The sequence below is a fragment of the Bactrocera neohumeralis genome, chromosome 4, assembly GCF_024586455.1.
Source record: "Bactrocera neohumeralis isolate Rockhampton chromosome 4, APGP_CSIRO_Bneo_wtdbg2-racon-allhic-juicebox.fasta_v2, whole genome shotgun sequence".
Taxonomy (NCBI): domain Eukaryota; kingdom Metazoa; phylum Arthropoda; class Insecta; order Diptera; family Tephritidae; genus Bactrocera; species Bactrocera neohumeralis.
The window spans coordinates 12,457,590-12,480,148 of record NC_065921.1 but is presented as its reverse complement, the minus strand read 5'-3'; the positions used below and the strand labels follow the sequence as shown (position 1 = coordinate 12,480,148).

Below are 22,559 nucleotides of genomic sequence, written 5' to 3'. Positions count from 1 at the left end.
AACTAAATTTAAAATGAAAATAAAACAGTGTAAAAAAGTTAATATATAAGTTTTAGCGATTACCAGAAATGCGATAGTAATATATTTAATTAATATAGATGGCGCAAAACACAAATGATTGAAAACGATCATACAAAAAAAAAACAGATAAAACGTATTAAATGATGAAAAAACAAAATGTTTAAAAAATTGTGCGTTTGATTTAAAAAATGGTTTCAATAAGGGAAGGAAAATCACTTTCGAATAAGTATGGAATTTAGTTTGGCTTAGTGACCCATTGTAAGGCGCTGGTTTCGTAGTCAATTACAAATATTTGAATGTCGTAAGGAATGTTCCACAGGGTCTTATTTATTATTTATTTATTGTTTTGAAAATTCATTCCCAATTTACTTACACCTTTTTGAATTTAGTTCAATTAAAACAAGAAGCTTACTTAAGATAAGCGATTGCTTTGAAAATCAGGTTAAAAAGGTTTTAAAATAAATTAAGTTATGTAAGGTTCCACAGTGTCTTGATAATTAGCTGTTGATTTTAAGATCCTTACCGAAATAATTAAAACCCTTTTCAAATTATTGGGTAGTCGAAAAAGTTAAAAAATTAATTTCGGGAAAATTGCAGCTGTTCAAAAATTGGTGAAAATAATGAAGAAATTCGCTATCAGCTCGTGTAGCACAACAATAGTTTGCTCGCTTCCGTTCTGCAAACTTCGATTTGAAAGATGCACCTCGCTCTGGTCGACCTAATGTTGAAAAAGTCGATGATATTATGGAAAAGATTGACCAGAACCGTCACATAAGCAGCCATGACATCGTCAAGGATCATCAAACAGTTTTCAACCATTTTAAAAAGGCTGGCTCCAAATAGAAGCTCGATGTTTGGGTACCACATGAATTGTCTGTGAAAAATTTAATAGACCGAATTAACATCAGCGATTCTTTGCTGAAACTAAATGAAATCGAACCATTTCTGAAACGAATGGTAACAGGAGAGGAAAAGTGGATCAAAAACGAAAATAATGTGCGAAAAAGATCATGGTCCAAACATGGTGAAGCTCAACAAATGGTCGCAGAGCCAGGATTGACGCCTCGAAAGGTTATGCTGAGTGTTTGGTGGGATTGAAAAGGAATCATCCACTATGAGCTGCTCCAGCCTGGTGGAACGTTTAATTCTACATTTTTCTGTCAACAACTGATGAGATTGAAGCAAGCAATCGAAAAAAATGGCAAGAACTGATCAACAGAAAGAGCTTTGTCTTCCATCTGGACAACGCTAGACCACACACATCTTTGATGACTCGGCAAAAACTAGGAGAGCTTGGCTGGGAAGTTTTGATACATCCATTATATAGTCCTGACCTTGCACCATCGGACTAGCATTTGTTTCGGTCAATGCAGAACTGCCTTAATGGAGTAAAGTTGGCTTCAAGAGAAGCCTATGAAAATTACTTGTTGCAGTTTTTCGCCGAGAAACCACAAAAGTTTTACACTGATGGAATAATGTCTCTATCGGAAAAATGGCAAAAAGTGGTCTACCAAAATGGTCCATATTTAGTAAATTAAAGTTCATTATAAAAAAAAAAGTAAGTTGAAGTTTGATTAGAAATACGAAAAGATTTTTCGACTACCCTATATTTATATTACAAGAAGAATCTATCTTTGTGGCAAGCGATCGTTTTGAAAGCAACTTTCGGAAAAGTCTTGCATTAAATTAGTTTATGCGGCCTGATAACTCCCAATAATAGTTATAAAACAATTTACATGTTGTTATAGATGCATATGATTTATGATATTTTTAACATAGTTATTTCAAGGCATTGAGATCATTTACTATATAAACTGTTTAGATATGCCCGAAGATAAAGCCTGAATTATCTACTGTGCTGCCTGTAATTACAATTTTACAACCGGTTACCTCACGTAATTATTTTATACACCCGCAATAGCCTGTTTATTATACAGCACTGATATCAAACATTAACAGCTCGATAAGTGGCGCAAGGAGGGTATCCAATTATTTCCAGACTATCCAGTGCATGGAATAGAATAAAGTGGAATTTAGAATAAATACAATTTTCCAATTCATGAGGATGGGATTATTGGAGAAACATATCCCAGAGGGTCCCTTAGCAATTAAAGTATGTCATTTTCGAAACAAAATAAGTATCTTGAACCAAAAAAGCCTTGTCTTTGTGGACAGGCGATATTGGTTTTGTAAGGTATCACCTATTTTAATTTGTATATCATATTTTAAAAATTTTTGATCTTTGTTGAGTTGTCAAGAATTATTAAAAATATTTTAGTTCCTGATAATCAAAGTTCTAGAACAAAAGACATAAGTTCATCCAGCTTTCTGTTCTCAAAGATAGAATACTATTTTCTTTTCACTAAAATTAATTTCGTTACCAAAATACCTGTACCTACAGTAATCCACACATATTAGTACGCACTTCTAAACAAATGTCTCGTCCATTTTATTAGTTGCTTTAGCGCTTATCAGTTGGCTTTGCTCCCGAAAAACCATACTCTTTCATTGTTTATCATTTATCCGCAGTATTATAGCTTTTATTAATATTTTTTGTCAATGCACAGCTACACGTTTCTCACGCCGCAAAGTGGATCTATTTGATGCATGTTGGGGGAAAATTATTACAAAATATTGTCGGCACTTGCAACGCTTTAAACTTTTAGGGGTCTACAGTATTAACACTGAAGAGGTGTCGATAGTAAAACCACAGGACGTCAAGAGCAGGCATCCTGAAGGAAAACTGTTTGTCTTGAACTATTGAACTATGTAACAGCACTCTATCCGGCATGGCTAAAAAACGAAAACTAGTCTATGCGTGACTCACCAGCTTATCAGATTAACCTAGCCTAACCTTATGCTATAGTGGACGGACCTGAGCAATTTCTTCGAAGATTGTAGCGTTGCCTTGGAAAATGAGCCATTTCGTGAAGATATATTTTGAAATAAACAAGTTTTCCATTCAAAGATTGAATTTTCATAGTGTCGTCTGTATGGCAGTTAGATCCTATAGTGGTGCGATATTTGCGGTTCCAACAAAATGATCAGCCGCTGGAGCAAAAAAGACGTGTGAGAAATTTCAGATATTTGTCTCAAAAACTGAGTTCGCTTGTATGCCGACAGATAGCCGGACATGATGAAATGGAGTCAGCTCTTTACACTGATCTCTTGCATATAAGTATACTTTGTTCAGAGTAAAATAAGGGAAATGAAAACTGAAATGTTGCCTACCTTTAGGGGCACTGCTAAAAAATTTAAATTTTTTCAGCGAAGACACAAACCGAATATGATAATTCTTATATGGGTAATGCCATTGTGATATATTAAAAAAATATTGCCTTCAATTAGGCGTAATATTAAAAACGGTACTAACAAGTATTTGAGCCAAGTAACAAACCAAGAATGTTTAAAACTATGCGGGCTTATAATACGGCTACTTAATGGACATTATACTTACGCTAGTTGCTAGACATAATAGCTATGTAAGTGCTTGAATTCGATGCACAAGCTTGTATCATCAACCTCAGCCACGTTTGCATCGAGATTTATAGAAAAAATTTAAGTTTTTGCAAAGCGATCCAGACTTTCGGAAGCATTTGAACGCTTAATCAGCCGAGCAGATGCGCCGGCAGCTACATTTCGCATAACATTACGAATTAGAATAAAATATATAAAAATGTTGCTTCTTAGCCATCGAAATTGCTGCACTGTGCAGTGATAAGCCAGTCTGTAGAATGGGTTTTCAGGTCCTTATACGCTGCTTACATGTCACTTATACGCTCAGTAGTATTTTGGCGCTTGTCTGGCTGAGTTGCACGCCGCTAAGTGGACCGCGCGGAAAACGAACTAAATCCGATGGTGTAAAATACAAATAATAGGCGCGTGTGTTAGTTACTTAAGTATCATAAAAAAGCATACTTACATGCATGTGAATTCACCGCATCTGTGTGTGTGTATAGATGAGTGCGCAGAATTCACTTTAATCCATCACTTCCTTCCCACGCGTTAGGATTACTTGTAGTTGTGTCAATGGCCAACCAGCGGCAAACAAAAGTAATTAAATTCGCTCACATACACTACCACATTGTGAAATACTGTTATCATAAACGAATAAACAGAAAGTACCAAAAAATAATTATTAGTGATAATTTTGACACATTTTCGCAATATTCTGGCAAAGTTGTGACGACTGTGAACGCTGTGGCTGTGTGAAAATTTCCCCTCCGTTTGAAATGTCTACAGTTTTTGTATGCTACTTAAAAATATTAACTTTTCTTGTGCTCTTGTGTGAAAGTTGTGCGGCTGCGGATGTGAGCCAACAGCGAAATGTAACGGAAGCAGCGAACAGCTGGCAGTATTTGATTAAACATGGAGAGTCGGCATTGAAATTTTTGTGAGTATACCAAATAGTGTTGCAAGTGTGCGACATGGAATTTCATAATTTTTCAGTTCTAGAAGGTACATGTAGAGTGTCAATTAATCTTTAGTTAATAATTATGTTCTCCTCTGATTATATATTGCAGGACCTTGTACCTACAGATATTTACTAATTGAGGCAGCATTCATTAGATTTCATTAACTATTGTTGGAGGTTGAAAAATTAGTCCGACCGTACAAAATTGATACATCCATTACCAAGTTTGCACAAAATATCATTTTCTAAAGCACATTTTCTTGTCAAGTTTTATTTACCTCCCTATTGGGAATAGAAACTAGACTGGGTTTAGTAACAGCTGGTAAATTTGCTTTCAGCATGGCTATTGTCTTCTGATTATGGCAGCTAAGTAGTCGTTTTTTCTTAGTTAGTGGACGATTTTATTTCTTTTGTCCAATTTTTTAAAAAACAATCTTGTGAGTCTGATCGTTTCTTATTTATGATTGTCTCAAAATAGAGCCTAAAAAGTTCAATATATAAAATCATTTCCTTTTTTTCCAAATATATTTTTAAAACTTCATTAAATTCCATATGAAATACTCCACTCTCACGATTCAAAACAAAATGTTTTTGAGCCTATTAAATACGTAGGTTGCCTTTTATATTTCGATGAACTAAATTAAATGTTGACGTTGAAGCCCCATCATATGCCAGTGTTTATTGTTGATATGGTGCGTTCAATCGAGGTCGTAGATCACTCCAAGACGAATTCCGTAAAATTCGTCCGAAATCAGTTTTTTTCCAGAAATCATTAATGTTGTGTGCTAACTAATATTGCTAGATCGTCACGTGATCCTTAGTGAGACTAAAGCAACTATAGGCATTAGTGGCACCAGCATACATTCAATATTGCATGAATCTTTGACTGAATTGATTCACGTTGAAAAACAATGCTCGTGTCGATCGGAAGAAATGTTAAAATAAATACGATATTCGAGGCACGTCTATGACATCGTGACAGGTGATGAATTGTGGACTTAGGCGTATGAAAGCGAAAATAAACAGTAGTCGATTGTATGGGCGCTTCAAGATGAGCCGAATCCAACGAAAGCTGTTCGCGCATGAAGCATTTCCGAACAAATGATTGCCTGTTTTTTATAAAAGCTTGATATGTAACACTAGCATAATGCAAAACAGTAAATTCTAAATGGTTTACAATAATTTTTTTGCCAGTTGTCTTTCAAGAAATCATCACAACCAACTGCTGCATTTAAGACAATGCTATTTTTCACACATCGACTGAGACAACTGAATTTTTTAACACTCAAAACATCGGTTTCATGAGTCATTCACCGTATAGTCGTCAGGACTGGCATCGCATGACTTCTTTTATTTCCGTTCGCAAAAGATAAACTAAGAGGTCAAAGTTTTTCGACACCTAAAGAGGCGGTTGATGCGTTTAGAATGCATATTTTCGAGATACCTCAATTAGAGTGGCAAAGTGCTTAGAAAATTGGTTCAAACGCATGTAAAAGTATATACTTGTAGTTCTTAATCCAGTACATTTTGAAAAACAATAAACCGATTTTCGATGAATAATATTTACTTCTGTTTTCTAATCCAAAAATATTAAAGCAACCCTGGTAAGAGTTCAAGTACTTGCCTCTGGTATTTTCAATATTCCAAATAACCTTGTCTCCAACTATTGCTCATCTAAAATTACTAGTAGCTTATAGCATAAGCCTGTGCGTGAAAACGCCGTTACACGATACATCCTCAACTAAATAGTGTGTAGATATTTTCTTCTGATTTACATTATCATTATCGAACAAATTCATTTTATGATTACTAAAACAACAGATTATAATGCGACGTAACATATCTAATGATAACTTTATCTGTTACCGTAAATGATAAGCTTTTGCCTTAAATTATGGTATTTGTTCTAATCAAATATAAAATTGTGTTCTGCTTCAGATTTCATGTTCGTTACTTGTTTGTTGAATTTATTCATTTGAATTTATTACATTTATTTATATTTACTATTAAATAATATTCAACTAAATTCATCGTCTATAACAGCATCTTTTAGTTGTGCTCCACTTTCGATATGGACTAGTATAATATATAATGTGCATAAAATTAATTTAGCTTTACCTTATTCATGGACTGTAGTATTACTAGAAATGTAGCATATAAAATTTGAAGAAATAAAGAGAGTAATATAAACTCATCAAAGCTTCTACCAAGCTTGCTTCCATTTTCGGGAAGAACCAAACGTGAAAGTTTAAAAGTTGCCGATTCGAAAGTAAACGACTTTTTTAGACACTTGGAGATGGCTTGAAATAAAATACTCAGTATATTTAACTCCTTAAAACACTTAAAAGCACAATTAAGGAGGGCTTCCTTGATCAACTAAAGCATTGATAATACTCTAATTCTTCATTACGTCCTTTAAGCTGGCCGGAAAACTCATTATGCCGAACATACTCGACATACTATACACCAGTACTAACTTTTACATTTTTCTGATTTATAGAAAAAGCTACGTTAATGTCACCATCATCGGAAGCGTACCTGAATGCATGGAATATCAGTGTAAAGTTTTTTGCGGGCATACTCGTGCAGACCAACTGAATAAAAGTATCGAAAATGCCTTGTTAGTTAATGTGAGTAGAAGTGAAATTGATTGACACATAAATATAAGATTTAAAATTAATAAGTACTAAATTTTTCAGGGCACCAATTGTTCAGCCATTTTAGAGCTGCGTCTTTATAATGTGGAATTTCCTAAACAGAGAATTTCATTTGGATTTCTCGGTGAATATTTTAACAAGGTGCATATGCTCTACATTGGCTCATCCAATGTCACCGCTATTGACGCGGGCGCTTTTAAAGAAGGCATCTTCAAGGAGATTCAGTTGGAGAACTTAGAATTGGAGGAGTTAAACAAGAAAATGTTCAAGAATTCTACTACCTTTTTCACGATACTTTCCATCATACAACGGAATAAACCAATACAATTAGTTTGCGACGATTTTCTGGGTTACATTAAATACCAAATAAAAAACTTCACACTACAAGGCAACATCAAGCACATAACTAATACGACAGCATCGAGTAGTTTGCTCAACAGCTTGAGATATCTCGATTTGAGTTATAATAATTTTACCAATACATTTACCGAAGAGACGTTCGAAAAGTTGTGGGTCGTAGAATATTTGGACTTATCACACTCGAATATACAATACCTACCCGATTATGTGTTTTCCAAAGTCACCGACACACTGTTATACCTCAATTTATCCTATAATCAGCTGACCACAATAAATTATTTGATTTTCGGCAGACACGCAATTTATGATGATTTAATTATCGATTTGAATTATAACCCCTGGAATTGTACGTGCGACTTGCGCACAGAAATGAATTTAATACTGATGTTTCAAAGCAATCCTCCGACATGTGACGAGCCCATCGATTTAGAGATCGTTTCGGTATTGGATGAGCGTGTATGTCACAGCGAAATGAATATAACTACAAATTCGACTGCAGTAATGGCATCTACAACACAGTATACGAAACAAACGACACTGAAACCGATTACTACAATTGCAGATTACAACGAGACAACACGAGAGAATTTATCATCGCTTACAACTAACCCGACTTCAATCACAACTAGTGCTGTTGTTGATGGCGATGACGACACAATATTGGTACGTTGCCGGGTAGCTGGTGAGGCGACCACTGTGACCTGGCACACCGTTTTGTGGCCCGAAACACAGATTCATCTGACAGAACTGCCGAACTTGAGTGTTAAAGTGCTTTTGGAAATAACCGATTCGAAAGAATCATATGGTTTGATTTGGTTTAGTAGCGTTGTGGATGATTACTACAGCATGACAGTTAACTACAATCAATATGGGCTGGGTTGTGTTGGACCCATCAGCTATACAACCATTGTGACCAATATGTTACCAAATACCGCTTACACATTTTGTTTGATGCCCAACGATGATTTAAAGATTTCTCCATATCACTGTGATTCACTGCACATGAATTCTAATCTACAAGTGGTCTATAATACATGGTTGTCGCATGACATGCGCTTCACGGGCATATCGCTGACCGTACTTGGTGTGTTACTTACTTGCTTCTTGGGCATTGCTAGCGTTTACATGCTGCTAAAATATAAGCCAATACTGTTGAAGGGCAGTAAACGTGTGAAAACCACAAGCGCCAATTCAATGGAAATAGTCATCTTTCCAAAGCAGCGCTCATTGGAGAATTTGAAGCTCAAAGAACAGACGTTGGCCCAGCGCACTTCTCACAGGTATGTATTAAATTTTTATAAGCAAACCCCTTCCTTCTGCGCAATGAAACTATATATTTACAGGAGTTTTCCGGAAAGTAATAGGACTGAGTCGTTTAAAAAAAAATTATTGAATCAATCGCTAAAACTTAAAACTTTCAAAATAGGCTCCTTCTGCGTCGATGCAGCACTACCAGCGCGATTTCCAAAGCATTAAAGAAGTCACGGAAGGCATTCTCTGGAATAAGCTTGAGAGCCGATGTGCATGCTGCTTGGGTCGCCCCTTTCGTCGGCCTTTTCAGGCAAGGAAACAAAAGGAAGTCCGGGTAACCACATCTGTAGGGCGGCTGCGGAAGCGTTGGGATACCGGTAGCTACTTCCAATCGGCTGCGATGTCTTGTCAGACCCGATTGACCCTTCGTTTGTGTGTCTTGTGAACCTCCACGTAAAACTTAGCAAATTCATGATGGACGATGCCTTTGATGTCCAAAACGACTTCACTTTGCTCATTCTTCCCTTTCTTTGGGCGAGGAGACGCCGGCATGTGCCGTTCGGAAGATTGCCTCTTTGTCTCGGAATCATACTCAAAAATCCATGAATCGTCACCTTTGATTATGTTATTCAAAAATTGGGGGTCACTTTTACATATTTTTAAATTTTCTTGGCACACTTCCACTGGCCGCAACCTCTGCTCTAACAAACGTTGCATTTTCGGCTTGTATCACTCACAGAAACACGTCGCGCAAAAATGATTTTCCTGACTCTCCAGTTGCTCGGAGACAACTGACCAGCAGATCGTTCGTTAACCAGTAAAGCCCTCTCCGAATACAGTCGGTGCACGCACGCTCTGAAGTAAAGTCGCAGCGGAAAAAAATCAGTCCTATTACTTTCCAGATAAGCCCGGTAAAGCCGTCGCATTCCCTTTAATGAGCTTTTCAAGCTCAGTTGCAGTTATTTTGAAGCCAATTAAATTTATTTTTCTGAAAGTTGGACATTATGTATACGTTTTTTCTTGAATTTTTACTATATTCCTTGATTTTATATTTCATAATACTTTTTACGTACTAACACTTCCATATCATATTTCAGCACCTACGACACTTCCAATAGTAGTCCTACCTCCAACAATCACATAATACGTCGCGATTCCGTAGTTAGTGTTGAGAGTAATCAAAGTTATATGAATGCCAACTTATATGAAGTAATACCGGCTTATCTTCGTCTACAAGATGTCGCTTCCGATTATGAGAAGAAGTCGCTAGAATTGGAATCTATTGACAGTTACATGTCAACCTTGGCGCCCAAATACGAATGCACTTCAGTCAGTTATGCAGAAGTTTTGCCACGAAACAAGCGTGCCTCAAATGATCCACTGCCGGCATTGCCAACAGCACGGGCGTCTAGTACAACTACTCTAGCGCTGGAGCCCCCTGCATCAATGTCAGAAAATATGCCATATTTAACTGTGACTGAAGCGATTGAGGTTGCAGAGAGCTGAGATAATAAAATGTAGGAGCGTGGCGAGTTAAGTAGCGAACTAAATTGACCACTAAATTGAAACTGTATCCTTGTAGAGTATGTAAATCTATTTATGTTATGTTAACGATGTAATAAAGGAGGGAGGACTGAGAAAAGAAATGTTATTTCATTCATGAAAACGTGCTGAGAACTCTCTCAGTTTGCAAAATCTCTATAATAAATATTTATTCACCACTAACCACGTAACCGAAGTCGGCTTCGTTAAACAATCAACTTTGTCGATATTAAGTGAAAAATAAAAATAATTATGAAATAATCGAATAAAAAAATCGATATACAACATGATAAAAGTTTATAACCACAATTTACCCATCACAAATACTTTGTTGGTGTTACATTAATGTAAACATTATCAAATAATTATATTTATTACTTTCTACGCCAACACATGCCTTTTGTCATATTTATTTGTATAATTTACCAACTACAACTTACTACCGTGGTTAGCTCCGAATATTGATAAATGAATACAGGGTGGTCTACAGATTATTGTGTTATCCTTTTGATAAAATTTTGATTGATATAAGCAACCTGTAGCTAAAATGTGCAAGCATATAGTATTCGTAATATAAAAACTGAACAAATTTTACCCAGGCTGTCCATTTCAATTGGACGCTCAAAGCGAATAATTCTCTAGTTCAATCTTTTTTGTGGCACAAAGCATTTAGTGAAGGCTGTGATATTATCGACATCAAGTTATACGACAATTTAGCGAATAGCGCTCAAAAGTGTCCGTAAACCGGAAGAACCAAACTTCAAAGCTCCAAGAACTTCCGACGTTTTCGTTCCAAATTTTGTTCAGTGATGAGGCCCAAAGGGTGTATAAACAAGCAAAATTGCCGCATTTGTGACAAAGAGCTACCTGAAGAGATTCAAAAGCTGTCATTTCATCAAACAACAAGTAAGGACGGGCTAAGTTCGGGTGTCACCGAACATTTTATACTTTCGCATGATAAAGTGATAATCGAGATTTCATTATACGTCATTCACATATTTTTCAAATACCGAAATGGATCACCCTTAAGTTCGATTTCGGAAGCACTGAGCGACAAGTTTTGAAAAATTTTGAACTGTAATTATTCATTTTTATTCTATTTTTATACTCTCGCAACTACAATGTTTTGTTCACATAACGGTTGTTTGTAAGTCCTAAAACTAAAAGAGTCATTGATAAATGAATCATGACGAGTAGAGTTGAAATCCGGATGTCTACAGATTATTGTGTTCCGTCCTTTTGATAAAAATTTGATTCATGATAAACTTGGTACAATTCCTTGGCTCCAAAGAAGGTTAAGTTTCGAAGATGGGCAAAATCTGAACAAATTTTACGCCAGGCTGTCCATTTCAATTGGAATCAAAATAAAGGAATTGGCACAAAGGATCACACTAGTTCAATCTTTTTTGGACGTAATTTTTTGGAAAAGCATTTAGTGAAAGTTTTTTGTACATATCTCGGAGACTACTATATCTATATCGACATCTAAGTTATACGACAAAAAATGGAAGAAATCGGATAATAACGAATAGCGCTCAAAAGTTATGTAAAATCACGGAAAACCAAACTTCAAAGCTCCAAAACTTCCGACATTTTCGTTCCAAATTTTGTTCAGTGAAAAAATTGGCAGAAGGAAGGGTGTAAAACAAGAAAATTGCGCATCGCCCATTTATGGACAAAAACCTATCTCCTGAAGAGATTTCAAAAGCTGTCATTTCTTAACACCCTGACAAGTAAATCGGTTAAGAACCACGCCTTTTCAATGAAACATTTTGATATTCCATCTGATGCCTTCTCTGTATTATACGAGTATATACATTAGGAACGAATGATGATAGCGGAATAAAACTTTACACAAATACGGTATTTGAAAAATATATAAATGACGGATAATGAAATCTCGATTATCACTTTATCGATTTCGAAGTATAAAATGTTTTGAACAAATGCTTTGAATTATTCATTTTTATTCTATTTATTTTCATTTTTTTTTGAAATGATGCCACATATCTCAAACCCACCTTTTACCATCAAAAAATTTTCCGTAAGTTTATGATTTATTGGATACGCCCCATAAAAGCATAAGTTAGAGCATACTGTTAGGCGTTTAACCCATTTACATAATATAACGTTAATAGTGGTTTAACAAAATAAGATGATAACAGTGGTTGTTGCCTCTGCGATGTGTCAAAGTCCATGGACCCTTTGGTGTGCGGTACCAAACACTAAAAAATAATGTTCATCCAAGGGACATTGTTATCCCTTCAGTTGAAAAATGTAAAAATTAATCGTTATAAAAAGGGTTAACGGAAATCACTCGCACTACCACTTATAAACAAAAAGTGTGCTTAGTCATTTCCATGTAATGAAGTCACCACCCATTGATAGAACTCCCGCATGCGTTACACGATCACATCCACCGGCAGGCAGTTGGCTGCTTTATCAAATCAAATAATCATAAATTTATTAGTGCACCGATAAGCAAATCGTATTTAATTGTTTACTAAATAAATTAAGCATGAAAAATCGTTGATGGAGAGATATGCAAAATGCGTTTGAAAATCGAATGTGGAAAATCAGTTTGTTGAGAGTTGTTGAGTGCGAAAGAGTGGACAGAAAATCACGGCAATCGAGGTGTCACGGTCCTTATATGTACATACCTACATAAATATTGATATAAGTGAGTTTGCGCGTGTGTATATAGTATCATTAACATTGTTTTGATTATGATAAAATGTTTAAATCGAAATCATTTCGTATTAATCATGAAATAGACAAGAAGCCGAAAGTACATGACCTTTGCTATGAGTCCAAACGAATACGGTGAGATTTTTACCGATTTTAATTTTGTATAAAATTGCATGCTTATTGATATCCCTGTTTACTTCTCAGTTGGATGAAATTTTTGATTATACCACTGATCATCGCTTTCTCATTGCTTTTGGTGCTGAGTAATGTGAATTTCTCGGGCGAGTCATATGAGCACACTGTGACCCCTTCCAGTGGAAGCCATACAAAGGTAACACAAACGCCAACGAAGGAAGTAGCAACTGTGGCTAACATCGACCAAGGCTTAGCGATGGAGGAAGCTGGACTTGATACTACAAAAAGTTACGATGAAGTGGAGAAAGGGAGTGGTGCAGTGGATGTAGCAGTGCAGTACTTGAACGAGGCTCAGGCAAAAGTCACGTAAGCATAAAATACAGAGTCACATCGCTTAGCTAATAAAGAGAGAAAATTAACAAAAATTTATTAATTAAGGAACATTTCTAGAAATTATAAGAATATCATTAAGAAGTTAGTTCTTTACAACTTTGTTTCAAAAATGTATACCTTGTTTCTTATATTATTTTGCTTTAGTGGCGTCCAATGCACAGACAATAACACGTGTAAGACAGTAGTTTGTAAGGGTGGACCCATATACACTTTGCAATATGAATTCGATTACTTTTTGGATTGGTGCGAAAATAAATATTTTGACGTCATCATAGAGAATTGCACATTCAACAAAAGTACCATAGACAGATCCACATTCTCAGGGAGTTTCAAGATGTCCACTTTAACAATACGAAATTGCACACTCGACACGATCGTTGATAATGCCTTCAACTATCAAACTCTGAATAAATTGACGAATTTAACATTTGTTGGTACGCAATTAAAAGCTTTGAACGAGCAAACGTTTCTTGGTTTGGAAACTGTGGAAAATTTCCAACTGATCAATGTGCTCAAGCAGGAAACTCTGCCTTTGAACGCTAGCAATTTCTTGCAACCAATGGCTCCGAGTCTCAGCAATTTAGTGTTGCAACAAACCGAGGGATCATGTTGTTCCAACACCATTTATGATCCCACTGAGTGGTTGGGTGGTAACAGCGCCACGATCTACAGTAAACTAACGTATGTCGATTTGAGCGGCACTAATTTTAACGACACACTTAACGGTAATACATTTGCAAAACTATCAGCAGTGCAGGAACTACGGATGGCCAATTGCAGTTTGAGCACAATCGCCGAAAACGTATTCACTGGCATTTTGTCGACACTAAAATCGCTCGATTTGAGATATAATCGTTTACAGACGCTGGACGGTGAGTTCCTTGCCGCTGCTATTCCTAAAGGAATTAACATGGAATTGGGGTGGAATATGTGGAGATGCGATTGTGACAATATGGAAACCATTGAGTACATGAAGCAAATAAAAAATAATTCTGCGGCCGATACGGTATGTGCAACACCAACAGATTTAGCAGGCACACAAGTCAGTTCGTCGCAAATAAGCTGTTACAGTGAGCAATTCATATAAGAGATGATAATGAATAAATAACAAGCTATATACCTTTTCAGTCACGACCATACCTACAACAATTTTAACAACCATAACAACCACAGCAGCTCCTACAACTACAGCACCAACAACCGCAACTATTACGGATGAAACCATATTAGCAACGAAAGAGACTAGTGCAGACACTATACCAACATCTTCTACAATTGCAATCGACAGCACAACTTTAACGGCTTCAGACTCTACCCCAAGTATTGTGCCGACAACAGTAGATGATAAAACTGAGGAAACAGCAGAATCGAGCTCAGAAACTCTACCAACAACTTCTACAACTATCATCGGCAACTCAACCTTAAAGACGTCAGCTACAACGGAAGAAACAGATGTAAGTGAAAGCACTGGTAAGTATCTTAGAGACACAATCACTATCACTTTCAAAGAGATGAAGTGCATTATAAAATGATCAGTTACACCCTATATGAGCTTCTTCTTACTTGTTATATTTAGCGTTTTCTGTCAGTCTTGACAGCGCTTGGCATAATATAGTTATAACCGAGTTTACAACTTTATCGTCGTTCTTGGTTTTCATCGTGTAGTCAACGCGCAATTCTTCTCCCTTTCTCTCGAAAACTCGTAACATCTGGTATTTCCAACGTAGTGATTGACTTGGGTCCTTCCGAGAGAGGACTTTAATTCTCAATTACCTCTGCTTCCTCCGTACTCGAATTATTTTCTGAAGGAGCAGATTAATCAGTTTGTTGACAGTGGGCTTTAACGTTTCACATAATACGCTCTATAGAACCTTTTATGCAATGTTGAGGAGACTTAGTTGGCGCATCTTTTCAGTATGAACTTTATAAAACACTTCGACGTAAATGATTCGTTCTTGTTCAAATCCAAACTCAAATCAGAAATATTTTTAAAATACTGGGTTTGTCCGGAAAGTAATAGCACCGTTTTTCTTTCGCCACGACTTCCGTTATTAGCTAACGAACAAGCGGCTGGTCAGTTATCTCCAAGCACCTGGAGAGTCAGGACAAACATTTTCGCGCGACGTGTTTCTGTGAGTGATGCAAGCCGAAAACGCAGCGTTCGTTAGAGCAGAGGTACGCGATTAAATTATGTGTGAAACTCGGTAAATCTGCGACAGAAACGTTTGATATGATCAAGCAGGCTTACCCAGACGTTGATCCGGCAAGAAGTGGTGCGTTTCGTTGGCACCAGACCTTTTTGGAGGGTCGAGAATAAGGCGCTGATGAAGACCGGAAGAGTGAGCAAATTCAAAGTGAATAAGATGCTCATTGTCTTTGTTGATATCAAAGGCATCGTCCACAATGAAGTTGCTTCTCCTGGACAAATCGTCAACGCCAAGTTTTACTCAAACGAAGGGTCAATCGGATCCGTCAAGACATCGCAGCCGATTGCGAGCTCACACCGCCTTCTTTGTGAACAGCTACCTAAAGCATCCCAACGCTTCCGCACCCGCCCCAGATGTGGCCCCCGGACTGTTTTTGTTTCCTTGCCTGAAAAAGACGATGCAATGGGACCCAAGCAGCAAGCACCTCGGCTCTCAAGACAAATTCCGCGGAATAACTTCCATGACGCCTTCAATACTTGAAAATCACGCTGGCAGCGCTGCATTGACGCAGAAAAAGCCTATTTTGAAAGTTTTTTTTAAAGAATTGTAACGATTGGTTCAATAATTGTTTTGTTTTTCTGGGCAAACCCTGTACAACTTGGCTTTCGACGTCTACAATAGGGTACAATACAGAAACTACAACTTTTACCACAACTATCCTTCTTAGTACATTATTTTATAGCGCAGTAATAACGACTCCTTTCGCTTCATTACCCTATCTCAAGAAATAGTGTTGCGAACATTATTGAAACAACTTCTGGGTCTAGCTGGTATGTAATCTCAACCCAACAAGTCTGAAAACTGCGACTTCCTTTTGTTCAAGGGTGGTCCTAACGGTAGCTAAGGCATCGCTAGAATTGTGTTCACAAAGGATAGGCGGCATTTTCAAAATATTTTTTTCGGAAAACTCGCAAATATGGCTGAAATTGCGTTTAAGAAAGGTACTGGAATGTTTTCTTAAACAGGCTTTATTAAACCAACATGAAAAAACTCGGGACTTAAATAAGTAGTTTATAAAGCTGTATTGTAGTTTAATGGAGAAGGGTATATATTTCTTTAAGGGTTAGCAATTTTTCAGATACAACTTTAGTCTCAACAATAGTTACAACGATTTCTACAACAACACCCAAATATACTACTATCAATACATCTGCAGGAACAACTAGTGAGACTGTCACACCACCTTCGTCCCAAATGACGTCCACGACTGAAGATAGCTCATCCAAAGAAACATCCGAACCCATATCGACAACAACTACGCCACAACTAACTGACACAACAAACGAGAATACAACCTTAACTTTTTTCACGGGAACAATAACAATACCAATAACAACTGACGATGCCACGGAAGGAACTGTTAACCCCGAACATACAACGGAAATTGTTATCAGTAAGTACAAATGCTGGATGATTTTAGAGACCTATTAATTCTTATTTTGAAATGCATGTATTTCAATTAAATCCGCTGTATGCAAAACTCACATCTGATTCTACGGTTCTTACACGTTTCTTTTTTCATATACCTATTTAAATCGCAAAGATACGACCCTGACCTGGAGCACCATCGTTCCAACGACGATTATACCACCAACGAATTCTTGCTATGGAAATAAAGCTCCAAAGTATTTACCGTGCAGCAATATCATAGCCTTTAAGCTTTGTGACTATGACGTTACATTCAATGTGGTACCGATATCATCGCGAAGTGTGCAATTGCAATTCGGCGGCGGTGCGAATAGTTTGCACCTGATCTACTTTCAGGTGATCGACAACAGTATAAGGAAGGAAGTCGAGATCGAGAATAATAGCGAAATCATTATAAATAACTTAGCGCCGAATGGAAGTTATACCTTCTGCCTCATACCGAAGAATGAAACGAGTACCTCACCATTTAATTGCCGTTCAGCGCACTTGCCACAACTTGAAGCTTGGTTGGAGTATAACGATGTTGCGCTTTTTTGCACGATCGCCATACTCGTAACTGTTGTTTGCGCAGTTATAGGGGTGACAGCAACATATTTTCTATTGCGTTGGCGGCCAACTTTATTGTATGGCAATAAACGTCTGCATCGTATTGCTTCGACAACGCACGAAGTGCTACTACTACCGAAACCCAATCGCACATCTTTAGATTCGAAAACATACGCGCTCAGTGAACTCTCCAAAATGCATTCATCGGTCAGCGATTCATTGACACCGGAGAATTATTTAAATATTAATTCATACGACTATATGCAGTATGTCAAAGATATCGAATTGATGAAACAACGAAAAGTGCCACATATTTCCACGAATCAGCCTCCTGTGCATCGAGCCCCTCCTACACCGGATCAGAATATTAATTCATACGATTATATGCAGTATGTCAAAGACATCGAGTTGAAGAAACAACGAAGAGTGCCACATATTTCCATGAATCAGCCTCCAGTACATCGAGCTCCTGCATTGCCACCAAATGTTGGTGGCGCTACATTGAATAGCCACACCAGTGGTTATATACCAATTCGACATCCCTCACACCTATCGGCAGTAGTAATGGAAGACGCGCCACAGCAGCAGAGTATACGTAGGGGTGCACCGGCGAAGTTACCTCCAGAGCCAGTGGATGTCGTGGAGAACGAATATGAAAGCTTGGATTATTATCAGGAAATTTATTAAATGGTTGTGTCTAGTTTAAATTTAAGAAATACTTCAGTACTTCATTTTTAATTGAGATAATATAGTGGTAATAAAGATAATAGCAACAGATAGTCAAGAAGTGGCTATGGAGCATGCCTCTCTTCATTTAACCATGGTCTCCACTATTTGGTGTGCGTGTTTGCTTTGAAGCATTTTATAGTGTGAAATAAACGATTAATTGAGTTTCGATTTCAACTTAATTGTCATTAAATTTACCAAAGTTTTCTTCAGTAGTAAGGGAAAACTATTAATATAGAGTATATGTTGAGTTAAAATGTATTATTTGTAATGTAAAAGGGACACTGCAGACAATTTTTGGGATTAGGTTGAAGTAGCTGATTTGGAAATGTGGAAAGAGTAAGTGGAGCAAGGGATCCCATTCTTCAGCCAGATCTTCCAATCTAACAGAATTTGTTTTTTATCGAATACAGCGAGCTCTTGAATGGCGGACGTGACCGCCTGTACTCAGGCGTGCTTTCAACCTCGCTTTTCGGCCAACCAACTAATTAGTAATGTAAACTTAAGATAAAAAAATTAAAATAGAATAATCTTTCGTCGGTTTTTAATAATAATTTGCTCCCTAAACTCATGAGATATGCGAATTGCCATGAAATCAAGCTTCCTTTGATTGGAAAAAATATAACATTCTTCTTTGCCTACTGGTTCACTGAATTCTATTTATCAGCCAGTTGTCAGCTATAATTCAAACAATAGTCACTTGATTAGCACGCAGATAAGCAAATCATATTAAATTGTTCATCAAATAAATTAAATATGGAAAACTGTTGGTACTTGCGATATGGAAATTGAATATTGAAAATCAGTTTATTAGAAGTGGTTGAAAGGATATGGTCAAGTGAAAATCTAAGCAGAACTGAAAAAAAAAAACGTGAGAACAAGAATTTTTGTATGAGACCAAACGAACACATTGAGGTTTACACATTAACTTTTAATATTCATAAATTTTCGCGCTTACTTATACGCATTTCACTTCTCAGCTGTATGAAAGATTTCATTATGCCACTACTAATCGTTTTCTCACTGCTTTTGGTATTGAGTAATGCGAGCCATTCTGTTGAGTCATATGAGTTGACACCCCCAGACGAGGCCCATGCAGTTGCAGCGCCAAGACAAACAAAGAACGTAATCACTGACGCTAGCATCGACAACGGTATCCTGATGGAGAGTTATGAACTTAATAGTGCGGAAAATGATGACGAAGAGGAGAAAGGTCGTGACACAGCGTATGTTTCAGTACAGCACTTGAAAAAGATTCAGCCAGTAGCAACGACAAAGTAAGCAAGCCTATAGGCTCAGGCGATTAAGCAACTTAAAATTAGTTCGTTTTTTTAGGATTTTTTTACGAAAATTTCAAACAGCTTTCCGTATACCCTCTATACCAGCAATTAAGTGGTAGTCACTTACTTTGTAGCTGGCTGCGGGTAGTTTTATATCTCTTCAAAATAAATGATATAACGGTAATTTTATAGAATTAACTTTTTAAAAATGTATCACCTGTTTGATAAGGTCATTTGTTATTGTTTATGCCTAAAGAACTGAGTTGGCAATAAATATCTACTACAATTAAAATTTAAGCCGGACCCTTGAACGGATAATGCTAATAAAAGCAATTAGGAGTGACATTAATGACCTGTTCGAAAGTTTTGCTCGCATGTCCAGTTCCTATAACCCTTCACATTCATATTGCTACAAATGTGGTTGCATGAACTCAAACTTGTGGATAGATTTATTAGTTTAGAGAACTTTGAGGTCCTAGAGACTTTATAAGACAACTCCAATAATTTTCGTCAGAATATTGTTGTTTTCACAATTATTGTTCATTTTCCATAGCGGATGCAATTCTAATACATACATCATGTATACATTTTTTTAGGGGTTTTACTTGCACAGACAATAACTCGTGTCAGAACATAATTTGCTCGGGTGGCCCAATCTATACACTCCAAGTTGAATTCGATTACATTTTGAATTGGTGCGGAAATAAATATTTTGACGTCATCATAGAGGATTGCACATTCAACAAAAATACCATAGACAGATCCACATTCTCAGGGAGTTTTAAGATATCCACTTTAACAATACGAAATTGCACACTCGATACGATCGTCGATAATGCCTTCAACTACCAAACTCTGAATAAATTGACGAATTTAACATTTGTTGGTACGCAATTGAAAGCTTTGAACGCGCAAACGTTTCTTGGTTTGGAAACTGTGGAAAATTTCCAATTGTTCAATGTGCTCAAGCAGGAAACTCTGCCCTTCAGCGCTAGTAATTTCTTGCAACCAATGGCTACGAGTCTCAGCAATTTAGTGTTGCAACAAACAGAGGAATCATGTTGTTCCAACATCATCCATGATCCCACTGAGTGGTTGGGTGGTAACAGCGGCACCGTCTACAGTAAACTAACGTATGTCGATTTGAGCGGCACTAATTTTAACGACACACTTAACGATAACACATTCGCAAAATTTTTAGCAGTGCAGGAACTACGGATGACCAATTGCAGTTTGAGCACAATCGCCGAAAACGCATTCACTGGCATATTGTCGACACTAAAATCGCTCGATTTGCGATATAATCATTTACAGACGCTGGACGGTGAGCTCTTAGCCGCTGCTATTCCCATAGGAATTAACATGGAATTGGGGTGGAATATGTGGAGATGCGATTGTGACAATATGGAAACCATTGAGTACATGAAGCAAATAAAAAATAATTCCGCGGCTGATACGGTATGTGCAACGCCAACAGAACTGCAGGGCACACAAATCCGTTTTGCGCAAGTAACATGTGATGGTGAGCAATTTGTACAATATACAAGAGTCAGCAACTAAATAGCTTTTATTACAATATATCAACTTATTATGACCTCATTGATTTTTTAGACACAACCACGCTTACAACAATTATGACGTCCTCAACTTCCAAAGGAGCCACTACAACTATAGCAAAAGAAACGACAACAACAATGGTCACAACCACAGATTATACTACAAGTGAACCGACAGGGCCTTTCAGTCAAGATACCTCAACTTCTTCTACGAATACAATCACTACCTCAACTTTGCCGATTTCAACCGCTGGTATAACAACGACTACTGTAAGTGGTAAGACTGAGCAGAACACAGACTCAACTATAATTATAAGCGCCGATACAACTACTACAACATCACCCTCTACCACAAGTATTATGCCGACAACTTTAGGTGATTGTGCTGAGGTAACTACAGAGTCAAACTCAAAAACTTCATCAACGTCTTCTACAACTGCAAACGACAACTCAACCTTTCCGACTTTATCCTCTGGTACAAGTATATTGCCGACAACTACTGGTGATGGGACTGTGGAAACCACAGTGTCTAACTCAAACTCTTCATCAACGTCTTCTACAACTGCAAGCGACAACTCAGCCTTTCCGACTTCATCCTCTGGTATAAGTATATCGCAGACAACTTTAGGTGATAGTACTGAGGTAACCACAGAGTCTAACTCAAAAACTTCATCAACGTCTTCGACAACTGCAAGTGACAACTCTACTTTTCCGCCTTCGTCCTCTGCCACTAGTATAACGCCGACAACTTTAGGTGATTGTACTGAGGTAACCACAGAGTCTAACTCAAAAACTTCATCAAAGTCTTCTACAACTGAAAGCGACAACTCAACCTTTCCGACTTCATCCTCTACCACTAGTATAACGCCGACAATTACTGGTGATGGGACTGTGGAAACTACGGTGCCTAACTCAGAAATTCCATCAAAATCTTCTACAACTCCAAATTTTATGTCAACTTCATTCTCTGACACAAGTAAAATGCCGACCACTTCGGATTCCATTATCATAATCACAACACAGTCTAATTCAGAAACTCCATCAAAATCTTCTACAACTACAAACCGCAACCCAATCTTGTCGACTTCATCCTTTGCCACAAGTATAATGCCGACAACTAGTGATGATAGGACTGAGGAAACCACAGAATCTAATTCAAAAACTTCAGTAACAGCTTCTGCAACAACAATCAACCAGTCAACCTTGTCGACCTCTTCGTCGACCACAATTATGATTCCGGCAACACCAGATTATAGTGCTGAGGAAACAACTGCATCTACTTTATCGGGTGCAGCAAGTATTCACCGATGGTAACATTGTTCTCATGTTTTCATATTAATCGGCTTGACCTATTA

At 37.3% G+C, this 22,559-nt stretch overlaps 3 protein-coding genes across 3 annotated transcripts; all 3 read left to right on the top strand.

The window, feature by feature from the left end:
* The first annotated feature begins 3,747 nt into the window (after nucleotides 1-3,747).
* LOC126755651 (uncharacterized) lies at nucleotides 3,748-10,336 on the top strand. The gene is made up of 4 exons (XM_050468375.1): nucleotides 3,748-4,414; nucleotides 6,936-7,065; nucleotides 7,135-8,732; nucleotides 9,801-10,336. Exons 1-4 carry the CDS (start codon nucleotides 4,254-4,256, stop codon nucleotides 10,207-10,209), a joined length of 2,298 nt encoding a protein of 765 aa, XP_050324332.1. The 5' UTR covers nucleotides 3,748-4,253; the 3' UTR covers nucleotides 10,210-10,336.
* Nucleotides 10,337-12,953: 2,617 nt separating this feature from the next.
* On the top strand, nucleotides 12,954-18,395 carry LOC126755675 (uncharacterized). The gene is made up of 6 exons (XM_050468409.1): nucleotides 12,954-13,068; nucleotides 13,138-13,434; nucleotides 13,606-14,531; nucleotides 14,590-14,931; nucleotides 16,747-17,061; nucleotides 17,212-18,395. Exons 1-6 carry the CDS (start codon nucleotides 12,980-12,982, stop codon nucleotides 18,327-18,329), a joined length of 3,087 nt encoding a protein of 1,028 aa, XP_050324366.1. The 5' UTR covers nucleotides 12,954-12,979; the 3' UTR covers nucleotides 18,330-18,395.
* A 972-nt stretch (nucleotides 18,396-19,367) lies between these two features.
* LOC126757610 (uncharacterized) lies at nucleotides 19,368-22,518 on the top strand. Its single transcript, XM_050471636.1, has 3 exons — nucleotides 19,368-19,645; nucleotides 20,245-21,170; nucleotides 21,260-22,518. The coding sequence occupies exons 1-3, from the start codon at nucleotides 19,368-19,370 to the stop codon at nucleotides 22,516-22,518; spliced, it is 2,463 nt and encodes an 820-aa protein (XP_050327593.1).
* The last annotated feature ends 41 nt before the right edge of the window (nucleotides 22,519-22,559 follow it).